The sequence below is a fragment of the Heterodontus francisci genome, chromosome 16 (assembly GCF_036365525.1).
Source record: "Heterodontus francisci isolate sHetFra1 chromosome 16, sHetFra1.hap1, whole genome shotgun sequence".
NCBI lineage: Eukaryota > Metazoa > Chordata > Chondrichthyes > Heterodontiformes > Heterodontidae > Heterodontus > Heterodontus francisci.
In genome coordinates, this window is record NC_090386.1 from 82,456,845 (window position 1) to 82,478,219 (window position 21,375).

The following is a 21,375-nucleotide window of genomic DNA, read 5'->3' on the forward strand; positions in this document are numbered from 1 at the left end:
TTACCCCCTCCTCAGTCTCGCCTGAAGATTCTATATACTGGGATATTGAGCTGCCAATCCTGCCCCTCCCTCAACCATGTCTCCGTGATGGCTACGATATCACAATTCCACGTGTCAATCCTTAACTCATCCATTTTACCTGTAATACTCCTGGCATTAAAGTAGAGGCCATCCATCCTGGTCTTACTCCCTTGAAACTTACTTCCGCTGTATTCCCTCTGACTTGTTCGCTTTCCTGTGTTTAGCTGTGTCCCTATTCTGCTCGGAGTCTGCGTCCCTTCCCCCTGCCAAATTAGTTTAAACTCCTCCCAACAGCACTAGCAAACCCGCCAGCAAGGATGTTAGTCCCCCTCTGGTTCAGATGTAGACTGTCTCGCTTGTACAGGTCCCACCTTCCCCAGTAACGGTCCCAGTGGTCCCAGAATCTAAAACCCTCCCTCCAGCACCAACTCTTAAGCCACGCATTCATCTGTGCTATTCTCCCATTTCTGTTCTTGCTAGCACGTGGCACTGGGAGTAATCCAGAGATTACAACCAGAGGTCCTGCTTTTTAGTCTACTGCCTAACTCCCTGAATTCTTGATGCAAGACCTCATCCCTCTTTCTACCTATGTCATTGGTACCAACATGTACCATGACCTCTGCCTTATCAGCCTCCCCCTTCAGGATGCCCTGCAGCCGTTCAGTGACATCCCGGACCCTGGCACCAGGGAGGCAACACAACATCCTGGAGTCACGTTGATGGCCACAGTAGCACCTATCTGTTCCCCTGACTATCGAATCCCCTATTACTATTGCTTTTCCTCTCTTTCCCCCTTCCTGTGCAGACAGGCTGCTTAGCTGAGGCTAAGAAATTTTGCCACCAAAGGAATGAAAATACCAGCACCCCAGTAGAGTTTGGAGTCAGCAAAGGATGGCAGACAAGATTCAAGAACCGGCATGGCATTGTGCAGGTTACTTTAAGAGAACAGTCCGCGGATGAGCCAACCTCAACATCATTTCCCGCTGAAGTAAAGAAGATTTTACATGAAGGAGGATACTCCGAAGAACAAAGTCATCAGAAAATATGCCAAACCACAAACCTAAAATCACTACCATGCCCATACTCAAGTAACGCCAAAGCCAGGACAGCTTCATCAATTTTCGAAGACTGATACCAAATATCAAAAAACCTCTTCGACAGAACAAACTACCAAAGGAGGCCATCTTGCTGCTTGACAACTGCCCTGCACACCCATCCCAGAGAACCTGGTAACATGATAATCAACAGTACCAAAGATCCTTGGAAACACATCCTTGCTGAATTCAAGACGGAAACCAAAAGCGACAAGGAGGAGGATTTTGAAGGCTTCGCAGAAGGGGAAATACTTGAAAGCGAGAAGCAAGTCGTGGACTACGACAGATTCAATGCCCACGATTTAAACAGGACCATACTTTGAGCCAAATCAGATACTGATGACACCAATGCATGGCTGAATATCCACACCGAAGAGGCTACAAACGAGACGATGAGATGATTAAGATGATCTAGAAGAATCGGCGAGATGGTTGGAAGTCAATGAAAATCAATTGCTGCAACTGTGGCACAACTTCAGAATATCTGACATCTAGCAAAGTCAGAAGCGAGGAGTAAATGTGAACAGTTAAAAATTACTGCTTTCTTCAACGGCGTCCAATAATGACATTTGTGGTTTTCAATAGTCCGTTAGAAACGTAAACGTACATACAGTTACAAGAATTAAAAACTAATTTATTTAAATTGATGGTCTTCATTTTGTTTGCTTTATTATTCTGGCTCTTTATGATGCAGTCTCACCTTGAACACAGTCTCAAGATGTGGACCCCATGGTCTGCATTTATAGCAGGGTCCCAGTGTACATGGCATTCTAGATCCATTCTAGATGTACATTCCTGGATACATTCTTGCTGGAACTGTGGACCACTAAAAATTTTGCTTTGTTTTATAAAACTTATCCTTTTCAAGGCAGTGCTGTCATTCAAAAGGTACCATTATCACAAGAATTATCCTTGAAATGTTGATAAAGAGTTTCAATGCTTATCAGCTGGGTCTCTAGCATCTATTCAAGCCCTTGACGTGAACAATACAATTCACATTTTAGATCAAAGCACCTTCATCATAACTATTTTCTTGATCAACAACCTTTCTTAACACAGAGTGTATCCTGTCTTCCAAACTGAAATGCGTCAAAGAAGCAGTCTCCATCTTAAACCCTAACTATTTTAAAACGATATAAAATCAAAGACATCAAAAGAAATATTTATTTTGTCAAAGTGCCTAAATCTATGCCCCATAAATATTTTTCACCTTGCAAGATACAAAATCTAATTTCATTCCCAATTAAAATAATACAAATATGTGCAGTGCAGATGAATCTGCACTATATTTCCAGTGATTTACAAATATATTCAATTGGCAATGTAGTGGGTATGAATAGGATGAGAATTGAAAAGCTACAGAACATGAAACAGATCAAGTACACAAAGAATATACTTTTCTGAAAACTGGAAGTTTTTCTTTTAAGAGATAGAAACAAGATATTTATGAACCATTTCTACAACCAAACTTGAATGTCACTAAATTACTGTTCCAGTGTTGTTGTAACTTCAGGTTGTACCAATCAGCTTTCCATTTCCAAGACCAAAATTTACAGTCTGGAGGTTAGCTTTTTTCATGTACAGTTAGCAGTCCCAACAATCAGCTGTTAACCATTTCAAAATTGAAGACAAAGATTTGCATTCAGTGAGCAAATAGGCCTTCAGCACGTTCACAATTGGAAGGAAAAAAAGTGAATTAAAAATTAGAGGGCAAGATACCAAGTGCTATGAATGCTAAACACTTGTTCCAAGATGTGACTCAATATATTTTATCAAAACGAAAACAAAGTTCTCCAAACATTCCAGTTAATGACACTCAGTAAAAAATATAAATATAGGCCAGTAAAAGCATAACAGATCATAAAAGCTATTCTCACCCCTTAACTTTTTTTAAAATGCCAAATTAATAAATTGGCCTATTCCCACATTCCAGATACTCCAAGTCTGTTCCATATTACTCAACAGGATAAGAATGTAAAATCATGAGGAACTGAAATTTTTAAATTCATTGAGTTAATTAAGGATAGCGAGCATGGATTTGTAAAAGGAAGATCATGCTTGTCTAATCTAATTGAATTTTTTGATAAAATAACAGAAGGTTGATGAAGTGAAAGCGGTAGATGTTGTCAATATGGATTTTAAGAAAGCGTTTGACAACATATATAAAAGGCTCGTTAACAAAATTCATAGAATAGGAGGGGCAGTGTCCAATTGGATAAAGAAATTGGCTTAAGGACAGAAAACAGTGAGTTGTGATAGTTATTTTTCAGACTGAGGGATGATAGACAGCGGTGTTCCCCAAGGGTCAGTGCTAGGACCACTCCTTTTTTTGCTATATATAAATGACTTGGATACTGGAATACACAGAGCAGAATTTCAAAATTTGCTGATGATACCAAATTTGGAGGTGTGGCAAACAGTGAAGATGATACGAATCACCTGCAACACGACATAGATTGACTAGCAGAATGTATTAAATTCCATCTGCCACTTGTTTTCCCAGAGAAGTGTGAGGTGATGCATTTTGACAGAAGGGATAGGGTGAGGCAATATAGTCTTAATGGCACAGTTCTAAAGGGTGTGCAGGAACAGAGGGATCTGGGGGTGCATGTGCATAGATCTTTAAAGATGGCAGGACATATTGAAAGAGTGGTTAGCAAAGCATATGGGATCTTGGGCTTCATAAATAGAGCTGTTGAGTACAAAAGCAGGGAAGTTATGCTGAACCTTTATAAAGCTCTGGTTAGACTCCAACTGGAGTATTGCGTCCAGTTCTGGTCAACACACTTTAGGAAGGATGTGAGGGTCCTTGAGGGTGCAGAGGGGATTTACCGGAATGGTTCCAGGGATGGGAGATTTTAGTTACAAGGTTAGGTTGGAAAAGCTGGAATTCTCCTCCTCAGACCAAAGGAGATTGAGATAATTTTATAGAGGTATACAAGATTATGACAGGCTTAGATAAAAGTTAGACAAGGAAAAAACTGCTCCCATTAACTGATGGTGCAAGGACTAGGGACACAGACTGAATGTTTTGGACAAGAGATGCAGGGGGAATGCGAGGAAGATCTTTTTTTTTTAATGCGCGAGTGGTAATGCGCTGGAACACGCTGTCCATGAGGGTCGGGGAAGTGGAGACAATGCTTTCAAGAGGAAATTAGATGGGCACTTGAAGGAAATAAATTTGCATGGCTGCAGGGATTGAGCAGGGGAGTGGGACTAACTGGATTGCTCCGCGGAGAGCTGGCATAAACTCGATGGACTAAATGGCCTCCGTTGTGCCATAAATGACTAGGACTCGTGGGATGTTGGCATCACCAGCAAGATGACCATTTATTGCCGATCCTGAGTTGCCTTCTTAAACCGCTGCAGTCCATATGATGTAGGTACACCCGCAATGCTGTGTCATGGAGTTCCAGGATTTTGACCCAATAACAATGAAGGAACTGCAATGTATTTCCAAATCAGGATGGCTTGTTACTTGGGGGAAAACTTGCAGATGGTGGCATACCCATACAAATGTTGCCCTTGTTCTTCTAGGTGGCTGAGGTCATAGGTTTGGAAGGTGCTGTTGGAGAAATCTTACAAGTTGCTGCAGCGCATCTTGCAGATGGCACAGGCTGCAGTTGTGGAGGCAGTGTATGTTTAAAGTGGTGCACGGGCGCCAATTAAGTGGATTGATTTGTCCTGCATCGTGTTGACTTTCTTGAGTGCTGCTGGAGGAGAATATTGTATCTTCTCCATCCTCTCTTCTGCCTTGTAGATGATGAAAAAGCTTTGGGAAGTTAAATGAGTTACTTGCTGCAGAATACACATCCTCTGACCTGCTCTTGCAGTCACAGTATTTGCATGGCTGGTCCAGTTAATTTTCTGGTCCCCTGCCAGGATTTTAATGGTGGGGGATTCGATGATAGCAATGCCAATAAACATCAAGGGGAGGTAGTTAGATCCTCTCTTGTTGGAGATGGTCATTGCCTGGCACTTGTGTGGTATGAATGTTCCTTGCCACTTCTTAGCCCAAGTCTGAATGTTGTCCAGCTCTTGCTGCATATGGGTATGGACTGCTTCATTATGAGGTTGGGCTGTGACATACAAAACTGAATATATTCATCTGAAATTCCTCACTTTGCTATTTTAGCTGAAGCCACCTTAAAATGTACTTGGTAACTTAAAATACCAGAGAAGGGAATTTCTGATAAACCTATTAAGCATTCATAAGGTAGCATCCCATAAAAACAGAAAATAATGTAAACACTCAGCAGGCAGGCCAGTCAGCATCTATACCAAAAATGCCACCTTATCTGTTCTTTAAACACAATTTGCCTACAGTTTCCAGAATTTTCCACAGTTCCAGCATCTGCAGTTTTGCTTAGAATCCCACAATATAGTTTCAAACTCTTATTATCTTAGCCAAACTACATTAACAAAACTTGTGAAATCATTAGCATTTACAGTTTATAGATTTTTATATTTAGATTGTGACATAGCAAGGAATAACTTCACTTAGCCATAACAGAGGCAACCAATGAAACAGTAGACAAGGGAGGGATATGCAGCAAGAAACAGTTCTTCATACTGATCCGACCAAAGCTGAGAAACAAGCAATACCCAAGACCAAAAGAAAAATAGTTTCCAAAAATTAAATTCGGATTAAACAATAACTTGCATTTATATAGTGCCTTTAATGTAGCAAAACATGTCACAGAGATATTAGCACAGGTGACCAAAATCTTGATAGGTGTTAAAAGGAGAGGGGGTAGAGAGGTTGAGAAGTTTAGGAAGGAATTTCCAGAGTTTAGGCAGCTGAAGGCCACCAATGGTGGAGTGTTGAAAATTGGAGATGTGCCAGAAGCCAAAATTGGAGCAGCACAAAGATTTTGGAGAGTTATAGGAGGTTACAGAGATAGGGAGGGATGAGACCACAGAGGGATTTGAAAACAAAGACGAGAATCGTAAAACAACTACAATACAAAAAAAGCAACACAGCCATATGTACAGCCCATGGCCAACGCCCTTCAATAAAGCCAAGATTAAATAGCATGGAGTCACCTCGTCAATTTCAGATAATTTGTCCATCACTCGAGATGGAAGAAGACAGCACAATATGCAAAGATTTCTTTCCACCCACCTCTTGATCTGGTGGAGATCTCCATCTCCTCCTCCTCTTCTTCTTCCTGCTCCTGTTTAGGCGGGTCTTCAGCCAAACTGCACCAATGAAAAACAAAAAGAAACCACTTGATAAGGAATATTGCAGAAAAATTACAAGATCAGACACATTGACTGCATTTATTAAAAAAAACAATTTTTAGGAGCATGAGAGTTTATCCTTTTTTTAAACCCCTCCCCCAAATTCAACTGACCTAGTGCCTGTGGCAAAAAGACTCACATATAGCTTATTCCAAGAAGCAATATACCCAATCAAGATTTGCTTCAATGTTTTCTTCACCCCTTCCCCAAAAGAGAGATATTTCAACTTCCATTTGCTCAGCCTGTCCCCCAACAAAATGTAACACTGAGCATCGTCACATTCTTGCATTTTTGAAGGAAAACTTCTAGTTTCAGGACAAGATTTTAGTTGATTTAGGCAACTTGAGGTAATCAATAGTAGCAAATTACAATGGAAATTGCAGATCCAGCCCAACTACCTGATCACATTTCTTACAAATGATCATTAGTAGTCTCATCACCCAATAAGGTGAACTAGCTTTGTTTCTAGTTATAAATATATTGAAAGCTAGCACACCTGTCCATTTTCCAATAGTGTGCACAGTCCCAACCACAAAGCAGTAGAAGTTCCTCTTAGTTTAATCTGCAGATACCTATTTTTACTTAGGAACACAAGAACATAGGAAACAGGAGCAGGAGTAGGCAAATAGGCCCCTCAAGCCTGTTCCGCCATTCAACTAGATCAGGGCTGACCTTCTGCCTCAATGCCATTTTCCTGCACTAACCCCATATCCCTTGATATTTTTAATAGCTAGAAATCTATCGATCTCTGTTTTGAATATACTCAATGACAGCCGCCACAGCCCTTTGGAGTAGAGAATCCCAAATTCACCACCCTCTGAGTGAAGAAATTCCTCCTCATCTCCATCCTAAATGGCCTACCTCTTATTCTGAGATTGTGTCCCCTGGTTCTCGATTCACCAGCCAGGTGAAACATCCTTCCTGCCTCAACCTTGTCGAGCCCTGTAAGAATTTAGTATGTTTGAATGAGATCATCTCTCATTCTTCTAAACTCCAGAGAATATAGGCCCAGCCTCCTCAATCATTCCTTGTAGGACAATCCCGCCATCCCAGGATTCAGTCTGGTGAATCTTTGTTGCACTCCCTCTATGGCAAGTATATCCTTCCTTGAATAAGGAGACCAAACTGTACACAATACCCCTGGTGCCGTCTCACCAAGGCTCTGTATAATTGCAGCAAGACTTCTTTATTCCTGTACTCAAATCCTCTTGCAATCAAGGCCAACATACCATTTGCCTTCCTAATTGCTTGCTGCACCTGCAGGTTAGCTTTCAGTGACTAATGAACAAAGACACCCAGGTCTTTGGACCTAAATTCATGTTTTAGTTTTCACAAGTGTATCAGGCAACCCCACCTGGAAAGATCAATCTTGAAACTGTCTATTATGTTCTGGATAAAATGACAAAAAAGATTCATGGATACCAAGACCAGACACACTTTTTTTTTCCCCACATTTATACTTGTATTAAGAATTCTGCACTGCAGCCAGCCAAAGAAAATTGTATTCACATATCAAACTCAATATACGTATGACCTTAATACCACTCGTTATTCCTCCTCTCATAACAGCACATCCACTTCCTTTTGCTTTACCTTCCTATGAGGAATGGATCATGGATTTACTGGAGAAGTTTCAGAGACGCAAGGAGGATTCCACGATTCAAACCTCTGCAAGTTATGAGGATAAGCCAACAGAATTGAATTGATAACACAATCTAAGTAATTAAATAAACTATTTGGATTAACATTTTAACTTGTAAGAAAGAGCCTGATGCTCCAAAACACTTCATAGCCAATTAATTGCTTTTGAAGTGTAGACTCTGTTGCATCATAGGCAAACACAGCTGGCTGACAGCAGGTTCCCATGAACTAGAGCATGACTATCCAACCCAAACCCGACCAGACCCAACAACGTGGCGGGTTCGGGTCAGGTTGGGTCTCTCTTCTGCTTCTGGCATTCAGGCTCAGGTCGGACACAGTGCAGCCTTTTGGTCAGGGAGGGAAAAGCTTCCAGATTTGAACAGGCGGGACGTCAAGGCGGGAAATGTGCATCCGGACTCCGCACTAGTCTGCAAGGAGCGATTCCATCCAAGGTAGAGCACAACCTCTTTAATATAATCAACTTCGTTCCGGTGGTTAGGTCGGGTGCGGGAAAAAAAATCAAAGGACTCAGGCCGGACTTGGTTCTGTCGGGCTCGGGTCGGGTTTCAATTGCAGACGCGAGCAGGTCTTCACCATGAACATCAATTAGATAAATGACCAGTTGATCTGTTTCAGTGTGGACGACGAGGGACAAAATTTGTCAGGTCACTGGCAGAACTCTCCTGTTAACTGTCAACAACATTGCTGTGAGTCTGGAGTCACATTTAGACCAGACCAGATAAGGACAGCAGATTTCCTTCCCTAAAGGACATTAGTGAACCAGATGGGTTTTGACATCAATAAATGATAGTTTCAAGGCATTACTGAGACTAGCTTTCAATTCCAAATTTTTAATTAAATTATATTCCACCAGCTGCCGTGGTGTGATTTGAACCTGTGCTCCCCAGGGCATTAGCCTGGACCTGTGGAGTACTAGTTCAGTGACATTACCACTACGCCATCTCCCCTCAGCTGGGCATGGGGCACAAAGTTATAATACCATGGCCACCAGCATTTTCTCAATTGGTCTCAATCTTTTTGAATGTGTTTTAGATGCTGCTATTTAATGACTAAATTTTTTCTCCATAGATGTCAAACAAGAAGAGGACAGGATCAGGTTCACTCTCTCCCCACCCAGTCCTCTCCCCGCACCCGCAACCCCCCAAATTGATGATATGCTGATACTCATTTTTAAGGGTCACATACAAAGAATTACCATTTGGCCAAGGTATTGCCAACCCCTACTGAATTCATACCTCAGCATGAGCCAGTACCTCCAGGAGCAAAAGGAGAAAATTTCAGGGGGATGGGAGGTGAAGAGAGAAAGACAGTAACTAAAGACCTGTAAAATTGGCCATAAAAGGTGCTTATGCAGCAGGCTACATCAGTAGTGCACTTGTTTACTTCTGTGTATCTGTTCTTCTATAACCAGTCTTCTATTGAATTTTCTCCTCAAACACAATGCTTTACAAATGATACATGAGTGTTATAAATACATCAAAGCCAGCACAGAGATAATAAATAGCCCGACTGGCAAAACTGAAAATAGCCATCTGTTGCTCTCAAGTTTTCTAGTCACCTTCAACTCGTGATATTTGTCATGCCAAGTGAGTTATAACATATCCCCTACATCTGCTGTAAGAATCATGCATAATTTTTTTCTACAAAATGATGTAATGGGATACTTAAAACATTTAGACTACACTATAAAACAAACATTCAGTACATAATAGAGAATCAAGAGAGACTTGCAAAGCAGTTTATGAGATTACAAATACCATAAAATTAGACAGACTCAGGAAACCAAACTTGCAGATTATATTTGGGGTGGGTGAAGGGAGAAGTCACATTCAGAATGCGGACTTCACCATTTTACCCACAATATTCCCTCATTTTAGTACAAAGTATTCAACTGTACATTATGTGCCCTACAGTGAATAACTGACACAGTACATAGATTATGTAAATCAATTGAACCTCTCACTCTGGGTCTAAATCCATTCTGATTGTCATCTTTTGACAATACAGCATATGCAATTTTGAATGAAATAGGTAGAAAAACTCCAATTACTTACCAACCACAGACCTACTTCCTTGTGCAGTGAAACTGAGAGGGATTCATATTCATATTAGAGAAGTTTGTGATGAAAGCAAATAAATAATAATAGCATCATGCAACCAGCAGATGAATATATTACAAGGATACTTTGTACCAAAAGGTAGCTGGCTATTTACTACCCAACGATAATAGCATTAATATCTTACGTGCCCACACAAACTGAGAAGGAAAGTGCATTCAAGGATTCATTAGAAATGTCTCAACATAAAGAATGGCTTGGTACATCTTGGTTATCCATCTTACCATGCCTACTTTATATAATAACCATAAAAAATTCCCAATTATTAAGAATATTGTCCCTTGCATTTAGAGATAGTGAATAGTTACAAGCATTTATATCCAAAATATGCAAATTGTGATGGAATTATTTTTCCCCCAGAATTTGTAGGGATTTTTAAAAAAAACAGAAACCCTACATGCAGAGAGGTAGCTCAGTTTCTCCACGTACACCATTATCAACCATTTACTTGTCCTGTAAACAACGTTTACAATATGCAGAGTCTAAAAATGGAACCTGGCACCGTCCGTCTGCTCCTTTCTCTGCCTAAAATGGTGGCACTCTACATAATCACTCTGGAAATTGTCAAACTTGCAATCCTCTACAACAGAACCATTTAGGACACAGTTAAGTCTATTAATCAACAGAAAGTAACTGCATCAGAATGCACTGCAAGACAGCCACTATGCTAAATGGAACCAACACTTTTAATTCAGGAACTATTTCACACTGAACAAAAACAAAACCAAAAGAACATCACATTGAGATTCTAACTGGCATTTAATACCAATGACCTTATATAGAAAATACTTTTAGTTGTAAACTGAATACATGTAAAATTAATCTTGTTCTTTACAGCTCATCAAATGTAGCCCAAATTCTTAAAAGACGACTGTAACTCTCATTCATGGGCTTGAAATATTTACAGAAAATGCAGCTCTATTGTAGATGCAGCAATGGGAGACTTGCTCAATCCGGTTTGAACCAGCTTTTTACCTTGGGCATGACATCTGCTTCTCCTAGGCACTGAATTGTATCACTATTTTAATCAATTCAAAACTATTATTTTTGTGTTTTTGCTATAGTTATTGTAACAATAAAATAATGTAGAATAGAGCTGACAGCACATCACAAAAGGAGGGTCCTGGGCATAAGAAGTCAATGCACTGGGCTCTGTGTTCTTGTCTCACAGCTTGAACAGCAGATCCCATCAGCACCAAATACAACATTGTTAACAAAACTGCAGAAATTGCTTCCTTTTAGACGTGTAGTGTATGTTACATAAACGACAGAGTATCATACCTTCTCTTAAACACTAAAAATATATAAAGTTCTTCAGCTTGGCTGAATTTACCTTGTTTTGGTGGAACAAAGATGGAGGAAATTTCCAGAAGGCCTTTCTGAGTCCAGCTACAGCAATTGTCAATCTTTAACCTATTCTGTGCTGCTATTGGTTAAACACTACATGGTAGAATATGATTGGTTTACAGCAAAAAGCTGTGCAGCTGCTGCTACCTTGTTTCAGACAGCATCTTTCTGCATTGCAGCCTAGATTTTAAGAACAGGAAAGCATGCAAACATGCAGACAGATTCAAAACAGACACTTGGGGGGAAGGGGAAGAAGAGAGATTTAAAAAGCTGTCAAAATTAAGCTATTTTCAGTCCTCCACAGCACTCCTCTGTGTGGCATTTGTGATTATGATTTTCATTACACTTTGCTGTTCCATATAGGCCCAGCCAGCGCAGCCATTTTTCTACTTTAGTAGAAATGCTGATGAAAGATAAAATAAGATTCAGGTAGGTCCTGTCAATGAATGTTGTTTTCTAGGTCAGTTTGTGGCACAGGAGTTGAGATCACCATTTTAAAAGATCTTTACTCTACAATAAATTAAGCGGGGTGCAGGGGAGTAAGAGAGAAATAAGTCATATGAAAATGAAATCAATTACTCCAATTTAACCTACTTGGGCAAGATATTTAGTCTAGAGCTTCAGGCCATGTAAATGGGAGCGAAAATCAAGGTACTTTAAATTTGAACACTGCAAATTAGAATGACCCAAATTAATCATGACAGTGTGCAAATGGCTTCTACCGGACAATTTGTTTCAATAAATAAAAGCTTAGGCACTTGATAAATGGGCAAAGGAAACCATTTTTTAAAAAAAATCAACCTCTGACTACCAAATTCTTTAAAAGACCAGTCAACGGTGCAGCAGGCTCCCAAGAGATTTTAACCAAATTCCTTTCATAGTGAATCAAAGAAGGAAAAAGTGGTGGTTGTCTTGTGCTATAAAGTCCATAAGTTTTAAAACTCACTGATGGGGTGGTTTTGGTTGCTCAATTTATTTTTTTAACCATTATGCTTCACGTTCCCTCCCCCACTCCCTGCTGCAGACTGCCTACACAGCCTCCACTTGAATCTGGCTCGTATTTACCAGAGAGCTGTTTAGCATGTACTCCTCACTATTATCTTGCTTCTGACCCAATCACACCGACATTGATAGTGCCTCAAAAGTGTGGAACTCTTCCTTTCCTGGAGTCCTCCTTCCCTTCTACAATCAATAGGTTTTTAAAAACACAAAATATTTTTCACCACCTCCTGTCGCCCTGCAAGGGCTTGGCCCTTTACTTAGGTTTCATGATTTGCAAAGAAACAGCCCTGTAAGTCAGTCCTGCAGATTCGTCAGCTGGCATATTGGCCACGAAATCACAACCATAAATAAAGCATCAGTGTATCATTAATGTAACCCAGGAGATTTTTATTGCTACTCAGGAACTACAGCAAATTCTGCAGATAATACACACATTGTTGGAGAAAATGTAATGCTATGTAACAAACTAAATGCTTGATGTGTAACATGATTTCCTGCAATTGAAAAATTTCAATATTAAAAAGGAAAAAGGCACACATTTACAACACTGAAGCATTTCACCGCAGTTTGGGGTAGGGTTTGGTGTTGCAGGGGAGGGGTATGAGTGGGGAGGGAAGAGGTCGACTAATCAAAATATTAAGTAACTTGGGTTAAACAAAAGCACGGTCTAAGAAATAAACTTTTAAAGAGGCTTTTGAAATTGGGGACAGGGCTAGTGGGGCAACATGGTTCCCTGAGTGAATTCTCAGCATTAGATACAGTGGCTAAAAGTTCTAACTTCAGGTGTAACAGAGGGATTGGAAATGAATAGTAAACGCAGAGTTAGAGCAACAGAAGGTGGGGCACAGAACTGCAGAAGCTACCCACATTAGATTATAGAGAGCCTGAAGTAGAGAGTTGAAGGTGGAGCTGAGGATTTTGAAAATGTATTTGCTGTAGCATAGGGAACCAATGAAGTGTGACAAGGACAAGGATGATGGGTGTGTGGGAGGGGATTTGGTTTACTCTAGATTATCTGATAATTGTGAAGGATGCAGATGAAGAGGTTAATTACAACAGCAGTTGAGAAATCAATTCTGAACATGATGAGGGCATGAATGAGGGTTCAACAACATTTAGGGCAAGGCAGGAGCGTATTGGGCAATGTTCCAGAAATGGAAGGCAGGAGTCTCAATATGAGATTGAATATGAAAGTCAAACATAATGTCAAGCTTATATAATAGCAAAATATTGCAGATGCTTGAAATCTGAAATTAAGAACAAAAAGTGCTGGAAAATACTCAGCAGGTCTGGCAGCATCTGTGGAGAGAGAAGCAAAGTTAATGTTTCAGGTCAGCGACCTTTCATCAGAATTTAATACAGAGTCACATAGGAGATATTAGAACAGGTGACCAAAAGCTTGGTCAAAGAGGTAGTTCTGATGAAAAGTCGCTGACCTGAAACATTAACTTTGCTTCTCTCTCCACAGATGCTGCCAGACCTGCTGAGTATTTTCCAACCCTGTTTGTATATATAATGCCAAGTTTGTTGGGGAAGCCAGACAGTCAAAGGCAAAAACACAAAACTGTCACAAGGAGGTGCAGCAAGTTGCCTATTACTCACAACTTTGAGCTGGGAGGTTGGAGCTTTGGGCAGGTTGAAAATTTTACTGAAAGGACCCAAACAAAAAAAAACAACTTGCATTTAGCACCTTTAATATAGTAAAAACATCCCAAGGCTCTTCACAGGAACATTTACAAACAAAATTTAATACCAAGTCACATAGGAAGTATTAGAACAGGTGACCAAAAGCTTGGTCAAGTAAGTAGTTTTTAAGGAGTGTCTAAAAGGAAGAGGGAGAGAGATAGAGAAGCAGAGAGGGAATTTCCAGAGCTTAGCACCCAGACAGCTGAAGGCCTGGCTGCCAATAGCAGAGTGATTAAAATCAGGGATGTGTAAAAGGCCAGAATTAGAGCAACAGAGATCTCAGAAGGTTGTAAGCTTGAGGAGGTTACAAAGAAAGGGAGGGGCAAGGCTATGGAGGGCTTTGAAAACAAGGATGAGAATTTTAAAATTGAAGCATAACCACACAGGGAGCCAATGTAGGTCAGGGTGATGGATGAAAGGGATTTGGTGTGAGTTAGGATACAGACAAGAGAGTTTTCGATGAGTTCAAGTCTATGGAGTATGTGGGAGGCTAGCCAGGAGTACATTGGAACAATCAAGTCCAGAAGTAAAGGCATGGATGAGGGTTTCAGCAGCAGATGAGCTGAGGCAGTGTCAGAAACGAGCAATGTTACAGAGGTAGAAGTAGGTGCTCTTAGTCACAGAGCGGATGTGTGGTCAGAAGTTCATCTCAGACTCAAATTGGTCCCTAAGATTGCAAATGGTCTTGTTCAGCCTCAATAACCAGGGATAGGGTTGAAGTCAGTAGCTCAGAAATTGAGTTTTTGGCAGGGACCAAAGACAATGGCTTTGGTCTTCTCAATATTTAGTTGGGAGGAAATCTCTGCTCATCCATGATGGGAATACAGACAAATCAGACAGTGCAGGTACTGAGAGAGATGGTGGAGGAGCTGTGTCTTGTCATCCTGTGTTTTTGGATGATGTTTTGGACGGACAGCATGTAGATGAAAAATAGCAAGGGCCAAGGACAGATTCTTGAGGGACTTTAGAGATAAGTGCAGAATTGGGAAGAGAAGCCCTGCAGGTGGCAAGACTGGATAGATAAGAATGGAACCAGGCAAGGGTAGTCCCACACAACTGGATAACGGAGGAGAACTGCTGAAGGAGGATAGTGTGATCAACCGGGTCATAAGCTGCTGGCAGCTCAAGAAGAATGAGGATGGATCGTTTACTATGGTCACAGTCACATAGGACTTTTGTAACTTTGACGAGGGCCACTTCAGTGCTATGGCAGAATCAAAAACGATTGAATAGGTTCAAACATGGAGTTGCCGGAAAGATGGGCATGGATGTCAGAGATGTTACTCATGACTTTAATCTGGGAGGTCAGAGCAGTGAGCAGCATGAAAAACTTGCTGAAGGGACTCAAACAAGGTATAGTGATGACACTACTCTTGACATTAACACCCCAATAACTTTCCTAAATACCATTCTTAATGTGCCCATTAAACAAGTGCCTGCAGCTATTGCACTGTGGGGCATTACAGCAAAGATCTCAAATCTAATGTCAAATGGATATTGTCGAGCTCTGCTTAACTTGATTTCAATCCAGTAATGAGCCCTAGGTGAAGGAATAGAGGCCTAATGTAGTGCCCCCACTACTAGCTCCACTTAGATCAGCTAGCTCAACAGACACCAGGAAAGGAACCCATCTGGACCCTTCTAGTCTGAATGGTTCAGCACCACACCACCCCACACAATACATTAACTCACTGAGCCATGGCAAGAGCCCTTCACAGTTTCAAAAAAAAAAGGAAAAAGACAATGAAATTAGCACTGTGTAACTGAAAAAATATTGACTCTTCTATATGTGCCAATGCTTTATCGACCATCAAAATTGTTTACAGTAATTTAAAAATATGGGGTGAGGGGTGTGGAAGTAATAAACAGCACTTTGAAATACCAGAAACCAGTTCACATCTGGAGGTGTATCAAATTAAATACTTCCTCTGTGCACAGCAGAGTCAGGGTTGAAGAAACCAAAAACACTGGGCACTGGGAAATCTAAGCTGCTCGTGCCATTTCTCCAGTTTTTATCCCTTTACAATCAGTTCTAAAATCAACTAAACCACTGAGTGAGTGCATGTTTTAACTGAAATGCAGAAAGAATGGGACAGACCAGGTTCAGAGAGACAATTTCAGCCCCCATTCATTCAACTGGTGAACATTTGCTGCACTTTCCTTCCTTCCAACATTACACTGTCATAAAAACTAAACAATTGCTTTGACTGTTGGCCGATAACTATGCCGACTTTAAGAGCCAATAACCATCAATAGAGAGAAGTTGGCAGTACAGTACATGTTGACTGTACAGAGCCATGAAGTGGCTACGTGGTTGTCTCCACGATTTCCCACACTAGTAATTCCTGATTACAGCTGCATTGCTGCAAGGACTGAATTTTTACAATTGTTTGTGACAGGGGAGGGGAAAACAGCAAAAGAGAAAAAGGGAGTCCAGTCATCACTGTGATCTTGTGCCTCTCAACACCCAATTCATAAAGGCATATGCCTCTCCGTGTAGCTAATGTAAAGACCAGGGTAAATAAAGAATAAAATACTTTTTTTTTAAAAAGGCACTGTTGTGCACTATTTTAATGCTTTACATTGGCACAAAAATGAATTTAAATAATTAAGTACAGTACTTAATTCAAATTAATTGGGAAGTGACTGGAAAAAGCAGATTTCCTTGCCATCTTCTTGTATTCCTACATACAGAACACTATGGTAACAGTTTAACTCTGTCTTTCCAGGCTACCCAACATCCATTTGGACTGGGCTTTTCTCACTGGAGAGCAAAATAAAGCATATTCAAAAATTTAAAGCATTGAAGGCAACTACAATCACGTTATCGTGCCAGTCTCTCCACCTGAGCAACTACGAATCAAATCACTGTCCATAAGTTAGCAGGTTGTCAGGGAAGAAAATTTCACTGTGGGTTGAAGGCAGAGAAGCAATCAGAACATTCAGGGTGGATCCTACCCTCTTGTTCAAGAAAAAACATTACTGGCACAGGATGCCATTCTCAATTATTCAAACTAACTACAATTAATAGAAGAAAACAGGAGAAATAAAATGGTGTGTTAATGCAGTTTGCATTCAAAAATAGAATAATGTACATCATTCCTGAACAAAGTTATTCTGTGTGCTTAAACACACAAAGTGGATGTGTACGTGTCTGTATATCTTATTCTTGTGCTGCTGAATGCATTTGTATCGTATGGTGTGTCTTTCCTGCACAAAAGGTATTCATCATCACACATAGGTACAACCTCCTTTTCTGAAAGCAGCCTGGTTGGGGGCTGTACACATCACATACTACTTTATCAGTTTCTGATTTAATCTCAGAATTACAGTGCATAAATTCCTTTCCACGCTTATCCATTTACCACTCCCCCATGAAATTTGCCATTTCATTTTGCCACATTAAAAGGGATATACTGAACTATATGCTTATAGAAGCAGATCTGTATTTAATTCTGTGACAGCGCAATCTGTATCCTACCTTCTTAGTGACGATGATGATCTTGTTTGCAATTCAAACTAGCTAATGCCTGCTTTGACTCCCTGTAGGGCAGGCGCCTGCTTCTTCTATTTGCCCACCAACAGGCATGTGACTCAGCTACACAATAGGGCAAAGCACCTTCTGTTAAAGAGAAGGCCACTATAATTGATTAGTGTGGATCAGAACAGTGTGAACCAAAAGTCAATTCTCCCTTCTTAAAGAATATATATAAAATACAGCTGAACACACTTTAAAGAGAATCACTATTAAACAGGATGACAGTAACATGTGACCAAGGGAAGCAAAAAGTAAAAACTCTACCATTGCAACTACTGAAAGTTCTTGGTTTGCTAGTTTTTTAAACAGCCAGATCATAAAAATACATGTAAATAATCTTTAACACTTAAAAAGTACATTAAAGAAACTGTTTGGTACTTACCTCTGTGGTTGCATTGTACTGTAACACAGGGTTAAGTCAATACTTAAAAAAACATGGTGGACAGTAACTCAGTACTTAGAGAAGGGCTTGGCACATAAGCTTGACGATCTGTCAGTCTCCAAAGTACCTCAACTGCAATTGGACACTCTACTTTACCACCATATAAAACTGAAGCTGATTGGTTAGAACACTTCCTGAGTGGTTACTTCTGCAGAGCATTTGCAGACAGAAGCCATTCTGTGAAAAGAATTTGAATTCAAAGCTTGGCTCAGTTTCAGCAGTACAGAGAAAAGATATCAAAGAAACAGGTTAATATCAAATTGTTGTTCAATTCTAAACAGCTAGGATAATTACTGAATATTCTACTTTGTTGTGGCAGCACATTTTCAACAAATTACCTTGCTCTTATTGTCCTTTTCCCTAAATGTAAAATGATAGCCAGTATGGTATCTCATAAATAAAATAATGTCCCCACATTGCTGTAATAATTGCGATTCCTTGAATATTTCAAGTTCTTTTCAACACATCAGAAAGTACTGAGTCATTTATGAAATAAGACAATCTTTTTTTATTATGGAACTCAATTTTAAAAATGGAAGGGGCTTATTAAAACAAAATGCATAGCAGCAATCCACAATGAACAACAACTTGAATTTATTTAGCCCTTTGACATAGAGAAAAACCTCAAGGTGCTTCACAAAGGTGATATCAGAAGAGAAATATATGCTGATCCAAAGGAGGAAATATTCAGAGTAGCCAAAAGCTTGGTCAAAGTTGTGAATTTTGAGGAAGGCCTTAAAGGAAAAGATGGAGTTGGGGAGATTTAGGGACATAATTCCAGAGCCTAGATGGCTGAAAAGACCTATGGTGGGGGAAAGGGATGGTGATACACAAGAAGCCAGGGTCAGAAGAACACAGCATTCAGGAAGAGGTTACAGTGATAGGGAGGGGCAAGGCCATGAAGGGTTGTACACATGAGAATGAAAACTTTTAATTTAAGGTGTTGTAGAACTGGGAGCTAATTTGGGTAAGTAGGAACAGAGGTGATGCATGAAGCGGGACATGGTGCAGGATGGGAAAAGGACAGCAGTGTTTTGGATGAGCTGAAGTTTACTAAGGGGTAAGATGGAATGCAGGTCAGCAAAGTATTGCAATAGTCGAGTCTGGAGGAGACAAAACTACGGATGATGGTTTCAGCAGCAGATGAGCTGAAGTAGAGGCAAAGGTGTGAAATATTACAGGTGTGATGGAGAGGATATAGGATCAAAAAGGATGGAAACAGTCTGGTTAATGCATGAGACAATGGTCAGTGATGGGGATGGAATTGGTGGCAAGTATACGGAACTTGTGGCAGAGGCTAAAGATGGTTGCTTCAGTCTTCCCAATATTTTAACTGGAGGAAATTACAGTTCATCCAGGACTGCATGTTGGACAAGTGATCTGACAACACAGAAGAAGTGGAGGGGTTGAGAAAGATGGTACAAATGTAGAGCTGGGTGTCATTAGTATACAGGTGAATGCTGACACCATGTCTAGAGATGATGTCGCCATGAGCCAGTATATAGGTGAGGAAGAACAGAAGCCAGAAGTAATGGTACAGAGTTAAAAGAGAACTAATTGCTGAAGATGCTCCGACTAAGAGAAGATAGAACCAAATGTAAGCAATCCCACTTAGTGGGACAATGGAGGAGAGGAGTTGGGTGAGGAAGGTACAGTTGACCATGTCAAAGGCTGCACATAGGTCAAAGAAGATTTGGGTAAATAATGCACCTTGATCATAATTACCAAGGATATCACTTGTGACCCAGGTTTGAGCTTCTTTAGTGCTGTACCAGATACAGAAATTGCGGGCAAATGGGGATGTGGAAAAGATGGGCACAGATTTGGGAGGTGACTTTGAAGAACTTTGGAGAGGAAAGGGAATTTGCAGCTGAAGGTAACTTTTCAGGTTGAGGGGTCAAGGTGGGTTTTCGAGGAGGGGGATTGATGAAAAATGTTTTTGAAAAGAGGCCTTTATCTGAGGAAAGGAAACTATTTAAAATGTCAGCTAGCATGGGGGCCAGGAAAGTCAGCAGTTTTGTGGGAATGGGGTTCAGGGAACTGGGGTGTGTTTCATGGACGAGATCTCAGAGTGGGCACGAGGGGAGATATGGGTGAAAGTAGAAAAATAGGATGTGCAGGGTTAGGACACAGGGAACATTGGGGGAGTTGGTAAGTGGTTAGGTGGGGATTGAAGGGCATCATGATCAGGAGATGGGGAAGGAACTCCAGGGAGATAGGCCTAAGGTTTCCTTATGGGGGCTGAAGGACCAGGCGTGCTCCTCCTGATCCAAAAGGAACTGAAAACAGATTTAAATTAACACCCTTCTGTGCTTTTTGCTGTCCCCAGGTCCACTTGTTGCCAGAATTGCTGGCGGGAAGCCTTCACAGCTTCCTTATGCAGGCCTCAAGTGAAAATTGCAGTTGGCTCCCAAGAAAGTTACCCGCATAATTAAAGAAGGACCCCTGCTGCCTTCCAGAAGGTGTCTCACTCACCTGCTCAAAAAAGCAGGCTAAAATTGCAATCATAAAGGCAGCTAGATCAGATGGAGTATGCCACTGTGGCCATTTAAACTGCCTGCCCAGCTGCAAGGTTAAAATCAGCCCTATAATATACCGAAAGAGACTGTTGACAGAGGATTTCACAATGATGCAATCAGTAACAAAATGCCTTCATCATGTTGTTGATTGCAGCTGGCAATTATTGTGGCTGGAGTAAAAATAGTTTCAAATACACCAAGGAATTGTAGAATTACAGAAAATTCACAGCGCAGTAACAATGCCAGTGGTTACGCTCCACACAAGCCTTCTCCCATTCTATTTACTTTATCTCACTTTAGCAAAGTATTTCTTTCTCCCTCATGTGTTTATCAAGCTACCCTTTCAACGCATCTAGGCTATTTGCCTCAAACACTCCAGTGATAGAAATTTCTGCATTCTCACCACTCTTTGAGTATAGAAGTGTCTCCTGAATTCCTTATTGGATTTATTAGTAACTATCTTAGATTTATCTAGTTTTCTGTTTCAAGTGGAAACATCTCCTCTACAACTACCTATTGAATCCTTTCATAATTTTAAAGCATGGACTTGATGGGCTGAAGGTCTCTTTCTGTACCGTTAAGACTTTATGACCTCTATTAGATCAACCCTCAGCCTTTTTTCTCGAAAACAGAGCTCCAGCCTGTTCAATGTTTTCTGAACAGTCCTTCCTGAAGCAGGACAAGAGGGAACAACTTCAGGATT

At 40.6% G+C, this 21,375-nt stretch overlaps 1 protein-coding gene across 10 annotated transcripts in view; it reads right to left on the reverse strand.

Annotated features, from left to right (window-relative positions):
- The window catches only part of zmynd8 (zinc finger, MYND-type containing 8), a 168,418-nt gene extending 150,225 nt beyond the window's left edge, over positions 1-18,193 (reverse strand). For 8 of the 10 annotated variants that reach the window (XM_068048487.1, XM_068048488.1, XM_068048485.1 and 5 more), the window contains exons 1-2: positions 18,094-18,193; positions 6,241-6,317 (exon numbers count right to left, since the gene is read on the reverse strand). In XM_068048487.1, the coding sequence (XP_067904588.1) occupies positions 6,241-6,317; positions 18,094-18,107 (91 nt within the window). In that variant the 5' untranslated portion in view covers positions 18,108-18,193. Of the gene's footprint in view, positions 1-6,240; positions 6,318-11,471; positions 11,524-17,654; positions 17,796-18,093 lie in introns of those variants that run through there. The other 2 variants (XM_068048481.1, XM_068048482.1) reach the window with 2 other exon arrangements.
- Positions 18,194-21,375: the final 3,182 nt, after the last annotated feature.